The sequence below is a fragment of the Porites lutea genome, chromosome 11, assembly GCF_958299795.1.
Source record: "Porites lutea chromosome 11, jaPorLute2.1, whole genome shotgun sequence".
Taxonomy (NCBI): Eukaryota; Metazoa; Cnidaria; class Anthozoa; order Scleractinia; family Poritidae; genus Porites; species Porites lutea.
In genome coordinates, this window is record NC_133211.1 from 21,516,356 (window position 1) to 21,535,774 (window position 19,419).

At 37.4% G+C, this 19,419-nt stretch overlaps 1 protein-coding gene across 1 annotated transcript in view; it reads left to right on the forward strand.

Moving 5' to 3' along the window:
- Nucleotides 1–1,543: 1,543 nt before the first annotated feature.
- The window catches only part of LOC140951641 (uncharacterized), a 32,755-nt gene continuing 14,879 nt past the window's right edge, over nucleotides 1,544–19,419 (forward strand). The window contains exons 1-10 of the mRNA XM_073400938.1: nucleotides 1,544–1,745; nucleotides 2,482–2,667; nucleotides 8,420–8,719; nucleotides 9,793–9,880; nucleotides 10,937–10,958; nucleotides 14,501–14,563; nucleotides 15,631–15,686; nucleotides 16,113–16,146; nucleotides 17,066–17,128; nucleotides 17,968–18,014. Of these exons, the coding sequence (XP_073257039.1) occupies nucleotides 2,557–2,667; nucleotides 8,420–8,719; nucleotides 9,793–9,880; nucleotides 10,937–10,958; nucleotides 14,501–14,563; nucleotides 15,631–15,686; nucleotides 16,113–16,146; nucleotides 17,066–17,128; nucleotides 17,968–18,014 (784 nt within the window). The 5' untranslated portion in view covers nucleotides 1,544–1,745; nucleotides 2,482–2,556. The remainder of the gene's footprint in view (nucleotides 1,746–2,481; nucleotides 2,668–8,419; nucleotides 8,720–9,792; nucleotides 9,881–10,936; nucleotides 10,959–14,500; nucleotides 14,564–15,630; nucleotides 15,687–16,112; nucleotides 16,147–17,065; nucleotides 17,129–17,967; nucleotides 18,015–19,419) is intronic.

Consider the following 19,419-nt stretch of genomic DNA (forward strand, 5'->3'; position numbering starts at 1 on the left):
TCTTATTTAAAGGTGTTTTGCCTATTGTGCTACAGTCCAAAACTTTACAATGAGAATTTTCAAATGTCAAAATTTTTAACACACAAGGTTAATTAACTACAACACTATCCTGTTAAAACTCAGCGGTTTAATTTACATTTTGAGTTTGGTGTTCGTATTGTTGTCATTATTTGTTAGGCTCTTCGATTTCATTTCTTCGGCCATCAGAGGTTAAGAGCTGGTTTTGTTAGACTTTTCTCTCGACATGCAGTGTTATTTACTTGTAAAAATGTATGGCAGAGCGGAAGTCTTCCCGAGGTGATGTATTTGCCTCGAATGAAATTCCCATTTTCGTTCTCTTATCTCAATCAAGAATTAAATATGTGGAGTCGTTTAAAACGGACGCTTCTAACTTATAAGTTTGTGAATAAAATCGTAAGTTTCAACCACTCGAATAAAAACCGAATGATAATTCCGCGGTGGTATTTTGCTGTTTGTTATTTAATTTTCCACTCGTCTTTGGAGAAATGGGCGAAAGCAGTAATGACTAAAAAAGCTACAAAGCTACTGTAACTTGTGTTAAGCGATCTTAAATTTTTGTATTATTTTTAACCCCCGTTTTCGATTTTCTTCAGCTTCCTTCATTGCTCCTTAGAAGATCCAAGCATTTAACTGTTTCTGGGTTTTTGAATGTGTCAAATTGCTTGTCACAAGATCACTGAAAGTTTTGTGACAAACCAAACTTTGTTTTACTGCCCAGCGCGGGAAGCCAATATAAATATAAAATTTGCTTTTATAATCGACGAGGAAAGAAATAAAAGCGAAGGGATTACAGTGGATGAATATTGCTCTTTCATCTTCAGATATAAACTTGGCACTCAGCGGATCGTGTTTAATTATGTTTACTTTTATGTTAAATGACGGGAAAAGAGAGAAGGCTCGCAAAAAGTCACTCGTTTGAAGATTTCAACAGTTTAAAAATGTTTACGACTGTAGACCCCCGCGGCTTGAAAAATTCGATAAGTACTGCTTAATGTTTCCCGAAACCAAAGTAAATTACTTTTCGCTGTTGATTTTATTAAAACATTTCTCTCTGCTGATCTAAAATTTAAATACAATATTTTGATTCGAATTGGAAATTTACGAGAATTGGCAGGAAAAATTGTCACGAATAGGCAAATAAACTAATCGCATGAAAAATATGCCAATTTCTAACGAACTGAGCGAGTTTTTTTATACCTTAGTCGCTCCAATTCTGCAATCATGACAAGTGTTTTCAACTTACATATTGTTTGAATGTATTAAAAATTCAAAATGAACAAATTTCGCTTTCAAACATAATCGTTCCTCAGCTTTGAGTCAAATCTTCACAGATTTCTTTAAATCCGCGCGGGTTTAACAAAAAAAAATTATCATCTTCTGATGAAATTTTTGGTTTATACAGTTACTGTCGAGATAAGGGTAGACAGTTTTCGTTTTTTCGAGCAATTAATGTTTAATCCAAAATTAACCCGAGGGTGCTTCGAGGAGCGCGTTGCATCTTGGGCAAGTTTTGTTTGCTAACTTTTCCCTTTGATAGTTTTGTCAAATGAAGTGAGAACATGGGTCGAAGTTCCTGAAGAACAAGAGTTAAAACTTTGCGATCGAGGGCGATTCCTCCCGGATATAGCAATTAGCCTGCCCTTGTGTTCCAGTGGGGGAAATTCACGCTCGATTTGTTTTTCGGCGGTGGAGTTTTTCCGGGAGATCGGCACTCAATTGCTCAGGTAGTATTCTTCTTAGCTTGACTTCTCGTACGGTGACAAAAAAACTTTTCGCGTATGCAAATTAATGGCATTTGAACGAACAAAACGGGAGAAAGAATCGAAAGGGAATTCTGTGCTTTCTGGACGCATAGCCTCAAGTAAGAACTGGCAAATGTCGGGAACTTTTTCGGATTGCGGTAACTTGAACTTGTGTGAAATTTATGGACTGTTGTTTTTCTTTGTCGAGTTCAAGCAGTTTTAAATTTATGCTTTTAGTCTGATGATATATTTAAATAGCTGTAAAATCCATGTAAATGTTTAGTTGTTGTTCGCTGGTGCAGATAATAGTATCAGCTGTAAAAGCGAGGGGACAAAAGTTGATGCCTTCCGTTCGAACGGGCGCAGTTGAAACTTCTATCAGTTGGCGTAATTTCATCGGAATTAACTATCTATGTGAAGGGCTTTGGATAAAATTTATCACGCCGGGAATACGAATTTTTAATAATTTTCGCCCTGTTCAATTGTTTGTCTTACGAGGAGTAAGTTTAAAATTCTGGAAATACTGGTGATTTGCGATGTCTTGTTTGGCAGAACGTAACGCGGAGCTCGCCGAGTCCGCAAATATTTTCTACCGCTCTAGAGTTATATTTTGACTTTGAAAATTTCGGCTTTCTGAGGCCGCGCGCATATTGTTAGTTTAACTTTCGCTTCAGCCGATTGCTCGCTCATTTGAAAAAAACTATTTTTTTTCTTCCAGAGGCATCAAGAGAAGTTGAGCGATTTTTTTTGAAGAGCTGGCAAAGGGCAAGTTTCTGGTTTTAGAGGACAAGCCATGGAAGCTCAGCGAACTCCTGATGCGAACAGGGAATTTGCACTCCTGCGAGACGATGGGCAACACAGTGCTGTCACAGGATTTAAACGAGAGGCAATATCCCCGGAACTTGTGAGTAGACCTCTGGCTAGGATACACAGTTTCCAGTTAAGGCCTTTTATTTGGGGTAAATTTGCTCCTGGTTTTGTTGAAAAGTTTGAAAATATTTTCTAGGTTTTGCTCGAAAGATTGAAACTTGATACGCGCACAAGGGTATCGCTTGTAGCGTTCCTTGTGTAGATTCGGAACTTGCTGCTGCAAGCAAATATTTCGTTATCCCTTACCCCATTAGCCGGATATAAGATTTGCTCAGTAGCCACACTGGCCCTACACCGTTTTCGGACGATCAGACGTGTTTTCACAGCGATGGAAAAATTCTCAAACCTTGTCGTGGTTTTGAAACTTTTGGTAGAGCGCGAACTAATTTGCATATTTTTTTCTCCATTCATTCGAACAGTCTGTTGCGAAAACTTTTTTCGAAGTCAAATTTTGTCTGATTTTTGTAATGTACTTGCTTACAACCTAACCACTGCTTGGTTTAGCACTTTTAGCATACACAGCATAATCATTCGAAGATGCACGAAGATAACCGAGCCAACGTTTTACTAAATATCCGTTCTTTACGCTTGTTTCGTGTTATATTATAGATATGTAAATTTCTACTTGTACTTTCATGAAGAAATGGCTTTCACCTTTGTTTATTTCCTCCTGGAAACTATTGAGTTTCGTCTACTTCAGACATTTTGCCTCAAAAATTTTCTGTTGTGGATTGATTTAATTTTCTCTTATTTATTGTCTGCGTTGGTTACAAGTGAGGATTTCTCTTCCAGCGATGATTAGAACTTACATTTCGAGAAAGTAAACATTAGCAGTTGTTTTCGCCTATTTTAAAAGAATCGATCAATTTTTTTTTAAATCGGAGGCTAGCAAAAAAATCTCGCTTGCTCATACTGAGCGACGCAATCAAATGGAATGTGGAGCAAAAAAATTGCCCGATTTTGTCAAACTCAGGACATTTTGGACTGTAATTGCCCCCCTCATTGCTATGCACAGATGGTCTCTTTGCTAGCAGTCAGTGTTTATAATTCTGCAGACGAAATAATGAAAGTTCTGAAACTCTTCTCTTATTTCGTTTGTAACTCGCGATCGCCTTTGCCCTCTCACCGGAAGCGGACAGATTTGAGATTTTTTTTAAAAAAAGTGCAGTTAAGTTTGTTGGATTTTCATCGTTCAGCCAGTTTTCGCTTTAGTTGAATGGACTGACTCTCCTTTTAAACTCTCGCTGTATGGCTGTAATCCACAAAATTTCCGAAAAACAACCAAATCGAGAAGCATGGTAGTTGCTCACACAGATGTATCTCATTGCAATTTTTAAAGTATCTTCTTGCAGTTCCAAAGAATGTAAATTTGACGAAGGATTGGAATTCTAAGCTATTGGAAAGTAGATATGAGCGGAATTTTTTAATAGAGGAGATATTATTTGCAGATGGAGTGGGAAATGTCTTCCTAAATTGCCTCAGTGATAAAAAACACACTTGGGGGAATATTTTTATTAGTGTTAAAGCGTGGAGCAGTTATTTGGGTGTGCAGTTAATTTTGTTTTTTGATTAGCTTTAGGGGAAATAAGACTTGGAAATTTTTACTGCTCAAGTTTATCCAGCTATCAAGTCTTATGCAAATATAATAGGTGTCAAGTTTAGGCAGATGACACTCATGATGTCTTCCTATCTATTGCATTTTGCCTTCAAACAAACTTTTTAAGATGAATTAATGAAGCAATCAACTGCACCCTAGCTTGGTCATTTATTGTAAGAAATATTGTTTTGAGTCATAATCGTTCAAGCATGAGAAGCTTTGAATCTATTATGATCAAAACTTTTTGTGATATTGAGATCTTTCATGGAGTTAATTTGCATATTCAATATTTTTTGCCAAGCATTCTAGAAGTGCATGGTGTAAACAGCCAGTACACCAGGGATGCTTACTAACTTGTTAGTAAACATTAAACCTGTGACCACTAACAAAATGTAACCACTATTTACATTTGTGTACTTTGGCTGGTGACAGTTAGCTCTATCAATCTCTTAAGTCCCAGACTTCCTTCTGGAGTAAAGGTATTACCCTTTTAGTTTTGGGGTTTGTGAAGGCAGACTATTTTCCTTTGGTTCTAAGCACTGAAGTGGACATTTTGTTTTCTTATAATGGTGTCATTTGTTTTGTAGGGTGGTTGTAACTGTTAAATTGGTGGACAACTGAAAACTTGTTCTTTGTAAATCTCTGTGTTGCTGTTTGTTATTATATAAAATAGGTTATAATTTTAGAGTCTAAAAAGTGTATCTTTTCAGTTTGAGGATAATTCCTTTAGGGTGACTTTTCAAGTCAAACTGATTGCAAAGTAAATTTCTATTGCACAGGTTGCCATTGTAAGGTGGCTTTCATTTAGGATAATTTTATGATTGAAATTGTAATAAGCAGAACTAAGCTTAGTGCTGCTTTGCAATTAAATAACTTCCATGCAAATGGTAACTTTAATTTAAGTAGTCTGTGAAAATTTTTCAGATCAAGGTAATAAAACTATATATCTGAGAGCTAAGTGACATTGTTGGCGACAGGGGAAAGTGCTTTTACATGTAGATCTTTTCTTTAGTTTATTAGCCATTACTCTTTTTAAATTCAAATGGAAAGCTAATCTTCCAGTAGAGCAGAACAGAACAGGGAATGCACTAAGGGAGATTGTTCTTCTATACAGCTATGAGTTCATGTCAAAATTTCTTATAGTAACAAAAAAATGCAAGCCTGGACTGAAAATTTGTCACTGTTATGAAAAACCTATTAAGAGTTAGTTGAAAATAGTGCCTAGTTCTCAGTTGTTATTTATACACTTTATGTATCTCGTAGTTCAATGATTTTATCTTTGGTTCAATTTTCAGCAGAGGTGTAGCAGCAGCATTTGTTTACATAGTCATAGTCAATCGATGTCGGTAGAAGACACTGTTTTCTAAAAACAAGTTACTACCCAATTTTCTGCTGGAATGAAAGAGTGGAAATAAGTTGAATAAGTTTCTGCAATGTGTATAAAGTGAAACAATATTCCACACCTTTCCCTCAAATTTTTCACATAGAAGTTATGTTCCTTGATGCTTTATACTTGGGCTGTTACAATGTCAGTCTAAGAAAGGACATGTGGCAAAAGCTGGGGATGTGTGAGTTTTTTAATTTGAGCATACATTGGAGGGATAGTTGAGAAAAATTCCAAACTCTTACATATTTTGTTAAATTTTGATAAAAAAAAGTCACCATACGAGTAATACAACTGAAGAGGTGGAGTATATTATTTAAGTTTTGTCTGATAGCCTTTGAAGACTAGATTTTCTGGAAACCATACGGTACTCAGCGATTCAAAGGTTACCTATCCTGATGGGCAAGGGTCTTTTGTTAAGTTAAGCTTGCCCCTGCTAGCAGACAGCCAGTATTACCAACATCTTGCCTTTTCATTTTTGTCAAGCTTACCTTGATTTTCTTTGTGCCTCACCCTCAAGAGGTTGGGAGACAATTTACCATGGGCGTAGAGGAAGGTAAATGAGGTAAACATTGTTGTGAAATGCTTGAACAGATTCCTAAACTTTCAGTCTTCTAAAAGTCTAGTTTAGGGATAGGGATATCTGTGAGAGCATTGCACAAAAATGTTTATCGGTTTCCCTGCCAGTCTGCAAGTCTCACCCTCTCTGTACACCTGTTGTAACTTGTCTCCCCAAGCTCATTTGAATGGTCACAGGCCCCTGTAGTTTAAAATCAGCTCCCATGCCTAAATGAGTAAGTGGATGGGCCAAACAAAAGCAAATTTCAACATTTAAAAAAGAAGGATTTAATGGATCTCTTTACAATTTTTCATTTTCTTTATGGGCAGCAGAAAACCTCTTGGAATCTTAAGCATCCATTGTGCAGTCCAAAAAACTTGAGATACAGCGATCAAAATTGTCTTTAGCAGTGTTAAAACACTTTTCAGGCCAATATTATGTTCTCTAAGTCATCATATTTTGAACCTCTTCTGCATTAGACAAATTTATTAGCTACCAAAAAAATGCGACCCATAGCAAACAATTTTCCTTGACCCCTTTTTTCTTTTCCCCTATTTGTTTTAAAATAAGTGGCATATCTTAAGGTCAGACATTTCTCGTGTGTTTTTGACTAGTAGCTGTGTTATCCCTGATGCTCACTAAATTTAAACTTCAATTCATGGAGTCAGATAATTTACATGTACATGTAGGTTCAGCTCAGAGGTCATATAAGACAAGCTTTTTATGAACTCAGCATTTAATCATTCACTTGTAAATGAATTTGCTTATAGATTCCACAACTGGAATGTTCTTTAGAGGGCAACCTTTTAACAGATGTAAAATGTAATCTAGTTTCTGTCTTGTTTAGTTTTGTAGACACCTGGGTTTTTATGTACGTAATTAGAGTTCGCCTAATAAACATTCAGCATAAACCTGGCCTCGCTAAGATATGGCGTTAAAATTCAGAAGGTCTGCACAAGGGGTTATTTTATGAAAAATGTCACTAAGGGCCGGGGGCTGGGGGTTTCCCTCAACCACATCTGTACCTTAAGTGTGTCACCTGCGGCTACTTTCACAGGAAAAAAAATAAAGGAAAATAGAACCAAAAAAAGGTCCTAGTTGTTCAATTCCCCACGTACTAACTTTGTATTGCCTCAACAACTGGAAAACTCCATGAGAGCCTTGTTGTCAGTTATCATATCCTCTTTTCCCATTTGAAATTTCAAAAATATGACAAAAATTTAAATGTTACTATTAATATCAGCAGCAGTGTCTGCAGGTAAAAGCCTTCTGTTAAAGATGCAAATAGGCCAGCTGTGATGGTACACTCTTTTTGGAGTGGACAAGCTGTGGCATGCATTATTGATTATTTGATTTTAAGACATGGACAAGAGACTAAATGTCTAAAGCAGAACATTCACAAATACGTGCAGAGCATTTGACAAGGACTAGAAAAGTGTTTGTTGTACACAGTTGGTCTTATTCAACCATGCCTGTTGGAACTTACTGTGACTTACTTAAGTTTGTCAGCATGCAAAGAAAGTCGTGTCCAGCAGCCCACGGCTAGTGGATTTTGCAATCGGGGTAGTGAATTCTGTTCTTAACTTGCCCAAAGGGCAAGTGAAGTTTTTTGGCAAATTCAAAGTACAGAAGAACTATAATCAATACTGCTCATCAAAAAATTTTGTGGGCTACTTAAAAAGACTCTTGGGCTAGCACATTAACTAGTAACAACTTGCCCCAATGGCAAGCCATAAAACCAACTTTCTTTGCAACCTGTTTGTAATGAACTAATGCATTCATTATCAGCTTCCCCAAAGAGGGGACTTAAGAGGCTGACATGTGGACTTTGCAAATAGTGCATTTTTAAGTTCCTGTATTTCCCCAGTTGGCAGGGAATTTTTTTCTAGCAAGTGAAAGTCCCCAGTGGTTGGCATCATAGCTAGGGTGGAAGACGAGACTTCAGATTCTGATAGAAGAAGAATAATATTGGACCTTAAAATGTGCTTTTTTGAATATTCATAAATCTGCTCCAAATCACTTCTAGTCATTCTCTATATACACCATCCAGTGGAAAAATATTTTGTTTGTCATCACAAGGAAAGAAAGACAATATTATTCAGAAATAATCAGTGAATATATTGCTGGACATTACATTTCAGAATTTTTAAGCACCTGTGCAAGAGAATGAGGTGGAGGGTGGAGAACAATGTTCCCCTATTTGTTTAACTAACTGATAACATTTATGTTCTTCATTGGTGTTTCAGGAGTTTGAAAAACCAAGAAAAGTCCCAAAACTGAGTCTGAAAATACCATACAATACAACGTCAATGATTGACTCTCAGTCAAATGATGAGGAGGAGGAAGAAGAGAGTTTTGAAGGTGATAAATTTGTCACTGATTTGGAACAAGAACATGAGGAAACAGCACCTGCTTTGAGCTGTTATACTTGTGGAGAGGAGATTGACAGCAAGGAAACTGTAAAAGGAGACAAATTGTATTGCAGTGAGGATTGTATGGAAAGAGAGTGTCCATCCATTATACCAACTGAGACAACTAGACGAAGGGTGAGATAACCAAAAATTACTGGCCACTGATAATACTGTTGGCCTAGATTGTTCCTACAACACCGGACACAAAACCTGTTGATACACATCACAAAATACCTACTTTTTCCTGTCATCCTGGCGAAAATGGAACTACCATTGCTAAAATAATGCTTGTTTCCCCCCTTCCCCTTATCCATAATTGTTGTTTAGGATAACATGAGAATTATCCACATTGGTTCATTTAGACCAAAGCAACTTTGAATAGGGGAAGGGGAGAGGTCTCATTTTTTTCTGTTTAGAGGAGAGGGTTGTAACATAAAATGGCACGAAAGTTACAAAATAGATGGAAGTGTCTAAACAGTTTTGTCTGGGGTTGTAGAGGTTTGTAACAAATTGACTGCCTCAGCCTGAATATTAGTGCAGTCTGGAAGTGTGCTAAACTTCAGCTATGTTTAATTTAATAAATTAAAGCGACAACAGTCAAGTGTCTGTATGACGGAGTTGGGTTTATACATTGTATGTATCATGACATGGGGTGGGAGGGAAATTGAGAGGACTGTTCAATAAGTGGACAAAGGTCCATCTTAATTATCAGTCAGTGTTTGTTTAAGAATGAAAGCTACATTTTTGTTATGTTTTTGGAACATTGATTTACTATGGCCATCAGGGTACAAATTCAAAAGCAATCCTTCCCCCTCCCCCTCTCCAAGAGGTTTGTGAAAAGCTCTTTTACCGTACAGTGTAGTTAGTGTAACTGCAAGTTAGTTTATGGGCAATCAAAGTGTGTAAAGAAAACATACACCTGGACTTTGTTAAACTAAAAAGTCTTTTGCTAGTTCCTTCCCATTTTGTCTTAGGAAACTGAAGCAAAATCTTGCCTTTCAAACTACTTGACTTCTTGTTGTCTCATTTTGTTCACTAATATTATGAGTAATATATTGACAAGTTCTTTTTGTCTGAGCAGTAAAATAATATGGTCTTGTCTACTAGCTTCTGCAAGGTTAACACTGAAGCTCTCAAGCCAAAGGGGACCTATAAACAGAGAACTTGAGCCTAACCTAATTTAGCATCCTTTTTTTTTTGTTTCTCAGGTTCATGCAACAAGACAAGCTATGATGTCAGATCATGAGAGACCAGCCAGAGATCTTAAGCGACAATGCAGAGGTCTTGGAATGGCTGGTAAGGCTCGTTTCACTCCGTCACATCCAATAGGCCATTTCCGAGTTTCCCCAGGCCTCTGTATCAAAACGAGGTTAAGTGCTCAGCCTTTGATATGGAAATAGTTTTTCATTCTCATGCAAATAAAAGTCATTTTTGCAAGAAAGATTGTGCACTTGGCCTCATTTTGAAAGTGAGGGTTTTTGGGAACTCGGAAATGGCCAATTCGATTTATAACTGAAGTTGGAAAATACAGTGGAACCTCCTTTTAAGCAGCCACTTTTAAGAAAAGGCCAAGTGGCCGTGTAATGAAGGTTCCGTTCGCAATGTTCTACTGGCAGTTTTGTCCACCAGGACTCTTTAGTGACCTTAAGTAAGGACAACCACAACGGCAGTGAAAACGTCATTAAAGAAATGCATTCTTTCAAACTTAATCACGTCTATTTGGACCCGCTCAATATGTCAAATGTAGGCGACTTTTCCTGGAGTTGAATTCTTAAAGATTTTATTCAGGATCAAAAAGAGGAACGAAAATTCGTTGTCATATGTCCACATCCTCCATAAAACGTCAAATTAGGCAGTTTCATGTCGTACTCGTGCAGTGGACGTCAAAGAAACGTACTAAAAAGCGTGATGCACGTGCGGAGCTGTTGTGTTGATCACTAAACCTATTGATTTTTGAAGTCATCGATCATTGTGGTCATTGTGGTAGTTCCTTAAGCTCTCTTTTGTCTAGTAACTGGCTGAAGGGAGGCCACTTATAGGACTGTAGTCTTAACAAAAGTTTATTTGTAAATTACAAAAAATTTAAAACAATACCATCATGAATAATTTATTGCTTTGTCTGCTTAGGTAGTCCCATCAGTGCAGAGGCAGTGTTTGTTTTGCTTTGTTTTTATATTTGGGCATTTTCAAGTTCTAATAGAAGACATAATAAAGTAGCAATAAGCCTTTACTGTCTTTTCTGAAAGCTTTGAACATAAAATAAAATTTCCTCAAAGTAATGTGCAACTGTCCTATACTAATAGATAAGTTAGAAAACAGCTTCATTAAATTCATGTGTTTGTTTCCTTGTAGCATCTATCCAAGAACTCATTGGGTAAGTAAACAAATATTTATATACAACATTCAGGTGCAGATCTAAGATAAATATTGGCCAATTTTCTTAAACAAGGGCCGAAGGAACAAGCTTCTAGGGGGGTCCGGTGGCATTCTCCTCCTTGAAATTTTTTGGATTTTAACTCCCTAAAGTCCCCTTTCCTGGGTTTCTGAGTCATTCAGACAGGATATCGACCAGTTCCATTCTCCTCGGATGCAATTTGGTGGATTACTGTACTCTTGATTTCAACACTTCTTACCGCCTGCAACCGCTTAAAGGTTTACTAAAATAATATGAGTTGTTTTGAAAAATACGCAAGTTGTGATTTGATCCGATCAAGGAAATGAATTAATACATGGAAGTGTACTAAAGTATACACAGTTTTTCCTTTTTAAGGGCCACGCATTTTGGAAAGAGAGTATTTGAAGACAGAGTAAAATATTATTATTGAAATCAAACGTTTCAAATTGTTGTCTAAAGATAACGGCTGATTTGCATAATATAGGTCTTCAAATTACGGAATGACATTTCAGAGAACTTGGCTCCTAAATTTCACAGCGAGGTTGAGGCCATGTCCCTCACTCCACTACTCCCCTCCCACCCAGGAAAGTGTGCCTCTGGCACATTTTTGGCCTTACCGGCGATGAGTGGTCCCTTACCTACTGAGCTAAAATTTAGGGAGAAATATGCTGCATCTATTGTCTAAAACATTATTAAAAGAAATTGAGGTGTCTGTCAGAGTGTCATTGTGAATGTAGTTACCTTAATAATTTGGCTATCCTCAATTATTCACAATTATTTTTAATAAATGAAACATTTTGTTTAATTCAATGATAGACTATTAGGTTTGAATTCAAACTCTCAAGAATATCACTATAACATTCTGCTTACCCTTAAACCCTCCATGGGTGTAGGGACTCCAATATGAAAGAGGCGGAGTTTCTGGCATAAGCAAGAGAACGAGCATCCCCTTCTCTTTCATATGGCAGGCTCTCTTGGCCAAAAATTAAGCAATACCATGTTGACTATGTTGTCTACTGCTGATCCACAGTTACTGTACTGCAGAATCTAGCCAGAGCAGTGAAAGAATTTAGGTCATAATAATATTATATACTTAGAGTGTTTTCATTGTCATGGAATGAAATAATAAATTTGACACCATTCAACAAAAGAAGCCAAGAAAATGAAATGTTACAGAAGACTCAGGGCTGTGCTCTATCAGAGCCCGGTAGCCTAACTTTTGCCCTCGGGCGACTAGAAAACCTCACATTTCTCATACAAATCATATGTTGGGTACCCTAGATTTTATAGTTTCAGAGCACTGAGCTCCCTTCAGCTTTCCTTAGAACACAGCCTTGCTTCTATCCAAGTTTGACAGGTCTTTGCAGCGTACTGTTTTTTAGTTATCTACCGAAAAGTTTCACACATTTAAATATAGAGCTTTGTATGGAGAGGCCATGCTGGTGTACCAGCATGGGACACCAATGTACATAAACACATTTTTTACTGCTGGAAATGTTTAAACTGCTGAAAATCATAAGGAGAGAGCTTTTCCTTTAACCAGATGTCTCTGCTGAGGCTACCACCATGGTGTTATGCACCGTGGAAATCTAGAAATTCAAAATGTTGCATTTTCAAAATAAAAGACGCTACGTGACCTTAAACTTCTACATGGATTTCATTTTCGATCACCTTCAACCTGGGGCACATAAGAAATTCAGAAGGCCTCGCTATTTTGATGTCTTTTTTAATGACAAGGTGAAAAAACTCTATTAGGTTGATTTTAGGCCATCAACAATATGAAAAAAGCAAGTGAGAAAAAAAAGGGAGGAAATACAGAAGTCTGATACTCAGAAAAGATCAAATACCACCTGGTTTACTGAAATTTATGAAGCCTTGTCGAACATTTTGAGACAACTGGAAAAAGCAAGTAAATTATCATTAGACATATACCGTAGGGCTGTTTAAATAAATGCATGGCCATGGAGACCAAAAGCAATTTTACTTATTTGCCTTTTGATATTGCCTTCTTGTCATCGTTTGGTGTGTTTTATCTATGAAAATGAACCAAAATTTAATTTCCATAAAACTCAGAATTGTCCGATAGATTGTTAAAGTAATAATAATAATATCATAATTACTGACTTGTGAATATGTTCTTTGAACAATATCATTGTTATGTTAATGCCACAGCATGACATACAATTCACCTTTTATAATAATCTTGTAATAACAGCTGCTGCTGATTCAATGAACAAGTTTTAAACTACCAGTTTTCAAAATTTTTTGAAGCAAATGTAGTCTCTGTGCTGTGGATTTCTAATGAATGCATTCCAGTTTTAAAATGTCAACTTGCTCATGCATCTATTCAGAAACAGGAGTTTTTTTGGTTAAATTTCTCAAATAAATAATAACTTTGTGCAGCATGAATAAAGTGAATATATTTTTTAATCTTGCAGTTCTGTTTCTTAATGCTCCCTTATTGAAACTTCATTTTATTTCTTTCAAGTCTTTGAACAACCATTCTTCTTGGAATTATACATTCACATCCAGAGCTTGTACAAAAAAACTAATAAGTGACGGTGTAAACCCTTATAAAACAGGCTGTTAAATTTTCGGGCAGAAACTTAAGTGAAGTAATAAATAACAAAGATGCATTCCGACGACAGAATGTCACACTGGCGAACATAATCTGTGAATTGTTTTCAATTCATAGCGAAATTTTACTGTGATGGCTCTAAAAAAATATGAACAAAAACGAAGCATCTCGCTACTTTTCGTAAAGCATTATTCCACCTTTTGGGTAAAACAGAGGACATACTATGCTATGTAAAAGAAACTTCATTACCCAAGTTAATGTCGTTTTGTGACTTTGAGATCGTCCTAATGCAAAGTAAGATTTACTCAAGGTAGATTTTTATTCTTCCTTACCATAAAGTGATAATACGATAAAAAACTCTGTGGACATTATGTCTGAACATAGGTGGGATTTTGTCAGTCCCTGGCAAATTTTGGTCGGCCAATGTCCGATGACTGACTGTTATTTGCAGCCCTGCACTGTAGGTATTTTTAGATGTCTAGATGTTAGTTTCACTGTCTTTATGATATGGCTTCAGTATTTTAGTGACTCAGTGCACCTACCAGAAATGAAAACCTCCTTGAAAAGCCAGACTAGTCATTTTAATACAGTCAAACCTTGTTAATATGGACACTGAGGAGGCTATAGAAAGTGTCCGTATTAACGGGGCATCGGTATCAAGCGGGTTGAATTTAGAAAAAATTTAAGTCCTTTCTTTCCTCCAGGACAAAGCAAACTGTCTGTAGTAATGAGGTGTCCGTATCAAGCAAGTGTCTGTAAAGCGGCGTTTAACTGTAATGGGGTAGGCTTCTGAGAGTTTTCACTAGACCCCAACACTGCTGTGCAGGACAGTTCTGACAAAATTATGGCAAAATCTCTTCTTAACAGGACTGGTCTTGCAAGCCAGTTCTAACCAATGGTAAGCACTCTTACATGTAATGTTTAAAATTTGTTCTACACGTAGGTGTCCCACACCAGGATGTGATGGAAAGGGGCATGTAAATGGAAAGTTTGCTTCACATCGCAGGTAAGAAATCAGCTGTTTGAGTGATACATGAAAGAGTATTCGTATAACAGTCAACTACAGTACTATAGCTGCATCAAAAGTAATAGTTTAATTTAGCTAGGATACTGTGCAAGTATGCAGGAGTAAATGATATAGCAAAGAGCTTGAAAATGAACATTAATAATAATAATAATAATAATAATAATAATAATAATAATAATAATAATAATAATAATAATAATAATAATAACAATGGTTAATTCACAGTATATCCATAAACTAAAAACATGGTTCTTTACCTGTGACTAATCTAACCTTCCTAGTCACTCATCAGTTGGTATAAATATCATTACTACAAAACTATGAACAGTGAAGTAATAATACAGTGCAACTATTGTAATTGGGGCCACTTAGATAAAGTTAACCAATCGGATTACAGGAAAATAACAATACATTCCAAGAAAGTTGATTGTGGGTAAATCAGCAGCTCGTAAAAAAACAATGAGTTACTCATGGCACAAAATTTAATATTGATAGCAAGAGTTTTTCAGTAAAGCAAAATGTTTCACCAAACAATGTTTTTTTCTATTTGAAACGTTGCATACAACACCCAGGAGGCGTATCTCTTTGACACAAGCCGTTTTTTTGTCATTTTCCTACCAGCAATTTCTTTGCTACTATTGCTGTGCTAATTGCAAGAACATGCGACCGCAAGTCAAGAGTATCACTCACCCTAATGGACCTCTTAGGAAACACGTGCTTTCTTCAGCAGGTTCAAAAGGTCACATCTGTAGGTTGTAATTGGTTGATTTTGATCCATGTTGTTTATTTTGTGTCTTGGTAATGAGGATAGACAACTAACTTTCTCAGAATGTAATTATCATTTTCCTGTAATCCGATTGGTCGACATTGTCTAGGTGGCCCTGGTTATAGTAGTGAGTGACACACTGTAAAACAATTAGTTAAAAAAGACACATTTACGTGTTCGGATGTGGCAGATTCTGCAACAATCATCTTGTGGCAAAGGCAGGTTCCTTACTGTGCAGAAAGCGTAAGTCTATAATCACCTTGTTTGTTTTCCTTTGCAGTGTTTATGGGTGTCCCTACGTCCAAAAATCCGGCAGACGAAGGACTGATAGTGGAGGTATTAGACAATCTTAATTTTGCTCGCTAAAGGCTGAGGCCCCAGTTGTTAAAAAGGTGGATAGCACAATCCACTGGATAAATCACTATCCAGGGGATAAGTGTTAGGGAAACCAATAATATTACTGCTTTATCCACCTTTTGAACAACTGGGGCCAGTTGTCTGTTAATTGGTTTAAAATCTACTAAATTAATGTAGGTTGACAATGGATATACAATCCTCATAAAAGATTATCAAGACAAAAAATCAACTCTGAATTTTGTCTCCATCCTCTCAAGAATATTAGAGAATCAAGCCTTTATAAAGAGTGTCAACTTACTTTAGAACAGTACTGGCTAGAATAATATCAGTCAACTGATCCCTAAAAATTAATGAACTGTCAGGTAGCATTAATTAATCTATCATTATTTTATTTGTTTTATACAGATAGGGATTATGATGGTGCTTCAGAAACATCAAGGTGATGATTATGAACTTTCCTCTAATTAAGCTGGGGGGTGGGTTGTTATTGTCCACTCTCCTAATTTCCAGCCTTACAAATAAATACCGCCGTATCTGAAATTTTTTCCACACTGCTGAACTGTCATGTGTATCAGATTTGTACAAGAGCCATGATGGCTCTTGATTTGTATTAGTAAGGCAATTAAAATTTTTTCCTAAATTGTTGGTTAAACAATCTTCTATGTAACAATAATGTCATTTTCAGCCGTGTTATGCTTTAAAATTAATTGCCAAGACACATGTGATGTAGGGAAAGCTTCACCTTCACATTGCTACTATTAAGCACAGATTTCTTCCGAAATCATCTTGAAACTACTGCTCAGTGCTTCCTTACCAGTGCTACTACAGAAAAAATACATAGCACACAACTGAATGGTGTAAATATATATTAACATAATATGACTTTTTGATTTGTCTGCATCCAATACTATACAATAAGTCAGTTAGAAAATATAGTACGAGGAGACAGCGTGGCCGATTGGTTAGAGAGCTGGACTTGCAAATCAGAGGCCCCAAGTTGAAGTCCTGCTTAGCCTGTGTACAGACGTCCCCCCTCCCTCAGAAAAAAAATCGGGAGAAGAGGGAGATAGGATGTCTGTACACAGGCTAAGTCCCGCTCTGAACTCTAGCTGGATTTGTTCACGGTAGTCCCGAGTTGAAATCCTCGGCCGTGCTTTTTAATAGCCAGCTAGTTTGCCTCTGGCCAGTTGGGATTCTTAACCCTGTTAAGTATTATTTGTTTCAGTCATTTGCTCGGCCCCACTAGCATTAGTGCTATAAATACTGCCAAGGGTAAATAACGGAATTATTGTTAGTAGTATTTGACAACGTTCCCATGAGCATAAGATCGGTCTTATGCTGCTTTTTAATTATCTCAGATGTCCAACACCCGGATGTGATGGCTCAGGACACAAATCAGGGTTATTTGCTTCTCATAGAAGGTAACTATCTAATTAGAAATTCGAGCATACTTAAATTTTATTTTTTAAAATTTAAAAATTTACACATGCACTCGCAAAAAGAAAACCTGTTAAAAAAAAAAAGCTTTTGTGGATTGTTGGAATACTGACAGTCAGTGGCCCATCTGTGGTCCAGATTAAGTAATTACTGTTAGTTCACTAATGTAGTAAGTGCTAGTTAAAACTGCTAACTTAGCATGTGTGTAGAAAGAAGCAATGTTTGTGATCTCACATGCTTGACAGAAAGAAAAACTAAAGCTGAGTCTGCGATAGGATTCAAATTCGTGATAGTCCATAGCAGTGTCAGGTGCTTCGGCCACTGAGCCACAGCCAGCGCAATTTTGGTATTAACAAGGCCATTTACTTGTAAAATCTTTTGTTGCTTTGAATTTGGCAAATTGGCAGCTTCTCTTAGTACCGAGTTTATAATGGGGTTAACCACGGAACACTTTCCTTTGTAGCTCTAAGTATCTGCAATAAAAAGTTTGTGTCATAATTGTATTCGATACTTGAGTAGACTACATGTGTTCCTTCATTTTCTTCTGGGAAAGTTGAGCGAGTGAACGCGCATAAAATACCCGAGAAGAAGCGAGACGCGGAGGAAGGAGAGAATTATCCTTTCCCTACGCGTGTCACTTTCCCCGCGTGTAGCGATTTTCCACGCGTCCTCACGTGTTTCGCCTCCTCTGCTTTTCCTGAGGTAAATGGTGGACTACTCGTTGTTGAGTAAGTGAGCACCACTACAGTGATTCCCCTTTTAACATAGGTCATCAGGTAAATTAACTACTGAACCATTTTCTTGAAATGTCTTTCCATTTCAGCCTTTATGGGTGCCCCAGAAGGATTTCTGTGGAAAAAACTAAAGATGGTAACCACTTACTCCACTGCTTTTAAGTTAACTTAACTCATGTTCATGTGATAGCTAAGATAAGTTTCTGGAAGGGAACGCGTTGTTTGTTTCCTTTCATCATGTAATGCTGTTTGTAACCCTAAACTATTATCCTGAATTGAGGCGGCGAAATCTAGGGCACTTTCCGTTTGTCAGAACTGACCGGCCAGACCATTCGTGTCGTAATTAATTAATGTCATCCAGCAAAATCAGTCAAATCCTAAATAGTATGCACGAAGGAGATGGTTTTTATTACAAACTCTTGGAAGAAGCTTATTTCATTGTCGAAATGACTGGTCCGACCGCAGTCCAGCCGGTCAGTTCTGACTCTAGGAAAGCGTCCCTAGTAGGCATGGCAGCCTAGGCTGACCAACTGACTTGTGACTATTAATAGGCTGATTTAGCAACAGAACGGGAACGTCAGTTGACGACGGCGCGCGCAAATTAAACAACTGGCTTGACCAATGGCAGAGCGGCAAATTGGGCACCGCGCGCTTTCCCGTCACCAACTGACGTTCCCGTCCTGTTGCTAAATCAGCCTAGTACCTTCTTCGTGGGGACGGCGCAAAAAGATGTGAGTAGAAAAAGACTTCGAGGGGGTGGGGTAGGGGGTGTATGTCCTTTCCCCCTCTCTTACTTCGCTCCGCATTCCCCTATCCGAACGCCTGGAACAGGCTAAATATACACTGTTCCCTTCCTTTGGACAAAGTGGTGAAATTCTACTGCAGTGAACTCTTTTACCTAGTACCTTATTATGTGAATTACATTGCATTCGTTACAATAAAGCCTTGAGAATGAACATAGCCCTGAAAGGATAAAGTTTAAATGGCCAGCTTACCAGTTTTTTAGTTTGCAGTGGTGGCGTTTGAAGGGAAAGTAGTATTTTTAGCAGATTTAGCACCTACAGTTGAGACTCCATGTGCGACCACCTCTCGTAAGCGACCACCTCCCGTAAGCGACCGCCAATCCAAAACACCAAAATTTTCCCAGTCAATGCCCTATAATAAAAACTATCATAAGCGACCGCGACCACTTTTTTGCTTGACGGTTTTATAGTTTTTCGTTATTTTTAACCTCTTGTAAGCGACCACTTGACGCATAATGTGGTCTCTTTGTTCGCTGTATCATGTACCACGACACTCGGAATAAATTATACGAAGAACTTTCAGTGACAACATGGAACCACACGTATACGTAACGTTAAAATTGCATGCAATAAATTCTCTGCCAAAAAGTAGATGTGTTGGGACTTACTCTCGGAAGGGAGCCCTGCGGTTCAATTCTCTTAAGCGACTTGTTCCCTTAACACCAATAAATCCACGCATTTTAGGTGGTCGCTTGCGGGGGCTTCGACTGTACTCATTTATCAATTTGCTTAACTTTT